Source organism: Sinocyclocheilus anshuiensis, unplaced genomic scaffold, assembly GCF_001515605.1.
Source record: "Sinocyclocheilus anshuiensis isolate Anshui unplaced genomic scaffold, SAMN03320099.WGS_v1.1 scaffold2430, whole genome shotgun sequence".
NCBI classification, from domain to species: Eukaryota; Metazoa; Chordata; class Actinopteri; order Cypriniformes; family Cyprinidae; genus Sinocyclocheilus; species Sinocyclocheilus anshuiensis.
In genome coordinates, this window is record NW_015556097.1 from 484,714 (window position 1) to 491,121 (window position 6,408).

Genomic DNA, 6,408 nt, shown 5'->3' on the forward strand with positions numbered 1-6,408 from the left:
CCACCCAAATGTTCACGCAAAGAAAGAAGGCGTAACTTTTATTCTCGCTGTAGTATTGTTGCCGCCGCCATGACGTGAAGGTGCTGTGTGTTTCTTTGTGAAAGCGAAACTACTTTGTTTGGCCTTCCAAAAGAGGACAATATCCGCTTCGTTCATGCCTGGAGCTGATCCGTGCCGGATCGGCTTTCACCGTGGACAGAGTCCAGCCCGGGGTCGCCACATGTGGTTACCGCTCACTCTAGCCCGCCGTGTATGATGCTGTGTTTCGTTGTGAAAGCGAAACTACTTTGTTTGGCCTTCCAAATTTCTTGCTGGATGAAGGACCATGACCTTCAACTCAACTTGGCTAAGATAGAACTGCTTGTGGTTCCATCAAACCCATCGTTTCATCACAATTTCACCATCCAGTTAGGCACATCAACATAACTCCTTTAAAAGCAGCCTGAAACCTGTGTGAAGAGGAACCAAAGAGGCACAAAATCACTTTCTCTTACTTTTATCTTTACTGTTCCCTCCTGGTGGAATGACCTGCCCAACTTAATCCAAGCAGCTGAGTCCTTAGCCATCTTCAAGAAATGGCTAAAACACGTCTCTCTTCCATCTACACTTGACCCTCTTACACTAGCACTCTCTATTCTATTTACTTGTATTATTTTTATTGATTTAAAAACCAAAAACAACAACAAAAACCTTGACCCTTTAACACTAGCATTCTCTGTTCTTTTTCTATTCTATCTACATAATGTATCTACATAATTATCTTTTTAATTATTATTTAAAAAATAGTATAAAGTCTATTCTAACTCTTTTCTATTTACTTTTAATTTATTATAAAAAAAACTGCTGCTCCTGAAGTATTGATAAATCGATACAGACGCGAGTATTGAAAGTATCGATACTCAAACAAAAAATATCGATACTAAGGTGTATTTTAATTTACAAGTGGTTTTGTTTATTTAACAAAAAAATTAATGTGTACAATGCGCATTTAATTGGACGAATAACCTATGTTAGTGAATAATTGTGTAGGATAGAACTATTTTCCTGCTCATCTGAACACACGCAAATGTTGCAAGACAGAACCAATCACAGAGAGCGTTCACTCACTTCTGACAGTGCATTCAAACAGGGCTGCTTTTCCCAAAAGTATCATAAGAAAGCATTGATGTTTTTGGAAACGGCAGCCCAGAACAATGCTTATCAGGACAGAAAAAAACTTATATGTTTGAGTTATTTCACAATAAATAAATTGAAATCGTAGCCTATATAGTTTGGTGCAGTTACATGTATTTAAATTGAACGTAAAAGATAATATTGATCATGTTCTATTCTGTAATGTTAATATAAATCATACACTGTCAGAATAAAAAGGTTGCATTTTATGCATGCAACAGCCTGTCACTGGCAGTCCCTTATGAACCATTGTTTTATTAAAGTGACCGTAGTTCAACTATAGTATTTGTAGCTTTCCATGATTACCACTACAGTAAACATATTTGAACCATGTGTAAATAAAAATATAACCTAATAAGTTACAATTAAGACATATTGAATGTTAAAATGTGTTTCAAATATAAAGTGGGTATCATTACCCATTTTACTCTTAGTAATTTAATAATGTCATAGATTTCATAATTTAAAAGTTCAGTTTAGAAGCATCGTATTGGTATCGATATCAACGATACTGGCATTTAAAAGTATCTGTATCATATCGAAAACAAAATAAGTGGTATCGCCCATCCCTAGCTCCATGTACTGTGTTAGACTGACGGGGACTTATCACAGCACTTATATTGCTTTTTTGTTGGTTTTGATTGCTTCAATCGTCCTCATTTTTAAGCCTCTTTGGATAAAAGCATCTGCTAAATGATTCAATGTAAAAGTAAAATGTCATTATGATTGTGGTTTCAATTTCTTCATGTGTGTGTGGATACCTATGTATGTAAATACTTTATTTTTGTAAAGATCTGTTTGTTGATTATGTGCGTACACTTGATATATGGCTAAATTCTTTTATTTCTAAACTTTAATGATTCATATACATGCTTGACATACTCTGTATTACAGTATAATTATGTACGGAGTATGTTTTTATAATGTATAAATTTTGAATTTAGCTTGTTTAATTTTATTTATGTATTATAATTTTTTTAGGTTGGGGGTATTGGGTGGAGTGGGACATTTTTTTTTCACTATTCTCCTGTATTATCGTAAAAGTTCAATAAACAAACAAACAAACAAACAAACAACACACGCCAATAACACACATGCACTCAAACACAACAAAACACACACACTCACACATCTCAAAAACAAAAACTCATACACAAACCAGCGATTTACATTAACCCACGTTTCTAAAACAGACTCATTCGTTTGTCGTGATTCAGAACAATACACAAACTCATGTTTACAGTACATTCAATTACATTGATATAGAAGCTTGTTTCCACCACTGATTTTAAAAAAAATAGCTTTTTAGAGTTTATATCTTACAATTTTGGATTTTTTTTCCTCAGAATTGTGAATTAGAGAGTTTTTTATTCTGTGGTGGAAACAAGCTGCCATACATTTATGTTAAAGATACAACAATAATCTATTCTTCTTTCTCATTAGAAAAACTGGCAAAAAAAAGGTTTGCAGGCAAGAACTCACTATTACTTGCTCTTATCTTTGGGTCTGGAAACCCTAATAAAGCCGCTGCAGACGGCGTTTCCAGCATGGACTGTGGTATCAAATCATGGCTTTGTAGAGGAGATTCGTGCTTTTGTACGTCTCTAAGAAGTCAAATTAGGATGTAGGATTATCTACTGTATTCATCCATTCTCTTGCGTGCTACTGTTCTCCCCGTAAGTGTCTTTCCACAAAATCCCCACAGGAGGATTATGAAGTGAGAGAAACAGACCGAAAGGGTCTGTGGAGGAAGATCTGATGATGACTGCAGAGAGGCACAAAGAATAAGAGCAAACAGCAGAGAATGAGAGAGGAAGAGAATTGAGGGATGAATCAATCCTCAGACCGATGAAATCAAACACAGAGAGAGACACATGATGATGAAGTCATGATAGAGAGAGGAGAGATGGTCAGTGTGTGAAAATGAGATAATAAACTGGCTATGTGACAAATGGAAATTCAACTTTTCCGGTCCATCAAGAGCTTTCACTGACACCATGCTGCAAACATGAATTGTTCTGAGTGTCTTGACATTTCACAGACGAGTGAATCAACACATGAGGCCGGTCAATCACAGGGAGAAAACAGAGGACATGAAGTCATAATTCAGATGAGTGTGTTGAGAACTACTGGACTCACAGCAAACCTGAAACTCACTTATGAAAATGAGAATTACAATAACCTTTTTTGCATTACAATGAGAGTTTGGAAATGTGCATGTAGTATCAAAATGCAATGGACATAAAACTAGGTTTTCTTTTGATTTTAGGAGGAATGTGAGCTAGACATGCTTTCATGAGATTCAACATCAAAAACAAAAAAACAAAAAAAACAGTCAACTTCATCATGCAGCTGAACATGCTCATGCAACAACCCAAAAACTTTTGTTCTCCTCACAGCTTTAACCGGACATCCAACTGCATTTCCCGAGAAATGACAGATGAAATCACCAAATATGGTTGCTAAACTCCACAAAAAAAAAAAACAAGCTGGCAAAATGAATCCACATGAGCAAAAGCAGCAAACCCGTGACAGCTTTCAACCCTGATCTCCTTCATCTCTCAACTGGACAAACTGAGAGCAAAGAAAGGCTGCTTCCCAGAAACAGACTCCAGTGTTGTCTCTTCTAGAGTTTCTGCTCAGATTTGCTGTCAGAGATCTCAGTAACTCCAGCATGTCTCTTCCCAAACCAAATGATTCACAGCTCTGCATAATTACTGCATGTAAACATTTGTGTCTAGTTTAATTTCTCTAAGGAATTTGATCAGAAACATCACAACTCTGAGGCAAACATTACATTTAAATGAGAGCTATAAAAGAGCAAGATCAATGAAGCTTTCCTCTGGGTCATCATCAGACTCGACTCACTCACACACACACGCACGCACGCACGCGCACGCGCACACACACACACACACTCACACTAACACTCACACACATGCGCGCTCTGACACAGTGAAGTTTCCATTCGGTTGACGGGAAGCTTTGACACTGTGTCTTCTCTAGAGTTTGCATGAGAAAAGAGAGTCGCTGACCGCTGGCGCTGAATCCTCGCATCGTGTGCGGCTCTCAGACTTCATCTGCTGGAGTGAAATCAGTCGTTTTCCCCGTCATTTGTCCTGGTTTGTCCATCCATCTCTCGTCTGGTTTTCTGCAACAGCTGTATTTCTCACACACCGACCGACTGAACTTTTAGTGTCCGATCAGCAAATTAATCATTCTTTTGAGTCGATTCTCTTTGATGATTCAGTGGAACGGATGGAAGAATATTGCGAATAAATGATATAAATATATTGAATTATCTATTTATTCATTGCACTAACAATAATGAATTGATACTTTATAATTAATTATTTTAATTGTGTCAGAGTCATGGGGTTTGTTGTGTGTATTTCGTGGGATGCCCTCAGGAGCCTCATGAGCATCATATGACACACTGCAGGGAAAAGGAGTCTTTGTGTTTCTCTCTCACACACTGAGACGAAGTCATTTGTGTTTTACACAAATTTCTGTCGTTTTACAGAAATACAAGTGAACAAAGAACAATAACGACTGTTTGGTTGCCAAATGTAGCCTATTCAAAATGAATGAGAAGAGATGAAAATTAAAAGTTTAATGTGAACTGCATTGTGAAAAAGGCTTTAAATGAAAGGAGTTTCTATGATGAATTTGTAAGCTGTTGATTGGATTTCAGCTTAAATTTGTGATAAAAAAAATCATTTATTCTGTGGAACAGAAAATAAGATATTGTGAGAAATCTAAGTTTTTGTCTAGGCTATACAAAACTGGTTAGCAACATTCGTTAATATCTTCCTTTGTGTACCTCAGAAAAAAAAAGTCATACATATGTGGAACGACGTGAGGGTGAATAAATCATTTCACGAGTTTGTGTGCCCATATAATCTTAGCATTAGTGGTAAACAGATTTGGCTTGATGTCTGCAATGGAGGGCTCAGAGAGACTATTCTACTCGAGCTCTGATAGCGCCCCTCTATAGACAGAAAGATAAATAAATATGCATAAAATGAGGAGGAGGGATGCCGAAAGAGCTAACAACGGAAGTGGTAAGAGGCTGTCTTTTATACTTGGATATTAATTGGAAGATTAGATGGGCATACTCCTCCCGAAATTGTTGGGAAGTGTTGGGAAGGTTCTTGGAAATGTAATAGGTTACAGATTACAAGTTACCCTAAGTATAGTGTAACTATTTCAAATACTTTATTAAAGTAATGCAACTGATTACATTTGATTACTTATGTTTAATCCTTTTCAAGCATTTGAAGCAGGCAGGGTTAACCTTTCAGCAGGGGCGCAACTGCATATTTCCCAAGGGGTATGTGTAACCCCTCTCTCCCGGGTCCTCACCGCCACACCTCATTCTTGTTCCGAGTGGGTCTCAAACCCGGGTCTCCGGCATGGGAGGCGGACACACTAACAAGGAGGCTAAAGACGGCAGCCTCTAGCGTCAGGAGCGTCACCTGCACAGCACCTACTCGCTGGCCTCCGTTACACTCACCCCCCTAAAACTCACTCCCATCCGGGTCACGGCACCATTGTAACCCCACTTTTCTGGTTCTTTCTTTCGACACTTCCGGAAAGGACAACACAGAGACGTAGGCTGAGCTCACTCATCACGTCTACTGTAATATATGAAATGACACCAAACAGACATGAAATACAGCTCATCCGGTCTCATAACATTCTCCTCAACGGCTTTCATGCATAAATGATTGTTATTTTAAAAGTATTTTATTTCATATTTGAGTCATAAGAGATATAGAGTTGACGGATAATTTATGTTTTATACCAAACTCACTGTTGAGTGCATTAGGAGCACATGGTATTCGTTGTGTTTCTGTCTCTGTATTTTCTCGATGCTTATTTTCACATGTATATTTATTTTTGACAGTTATGAGACCGGATGAGCTGTATTTCATGTCTGTTTGGTGTCATTTCATATATTCCAGTAAATGCGATGAGTGAGCTCAGCCTACGTCTCCATGTTGTCCTTTCCAGAAGGGTCGAAAGAAAGAACATTGAACACAGAAAGTGGGGTTACATATGCAAGATCAGTGTCGGCGCCCCCTGTATTCTAGTAGCCTCTAACGCTAACTCCCGCAGAAAACTTTCTGTAAGTCAATGACAAAAAGCCCATTAACTAACTTGTGCATGGAAGGATACAAACTCATCAGGAGTGAAAAAGTGACAAAGGTTTGAACCCCCTTCCCCCATTTT

General features: G+C 37.9%; 1 protein-coding gene across 1 annotated transcript in view; it reads right to left on the reverse strand.

Annotated features, from left to right (window-relative positions):
- Positions 1-4,362, reverse strand: part of LOC107676202 (uncharacterized) — a 71,377-nt gene extending 67,015 nt beyond the window's left edge. Inside the window, exon 1 of the mRNA XM_016470709.1 lies at positions 4,209-4,362. Coding sequence (XP_016326195.1) covers positions 4,209-4,230 — 22 coding nt within the window. The 5' untranslated portion in view covers positions 4,231-4,362. The remainder of the gene's footprint in view (positions 1-4,208) is intronic.
- Positions 4,363-6,408: the final 2,046 nt, after the last annotated feature.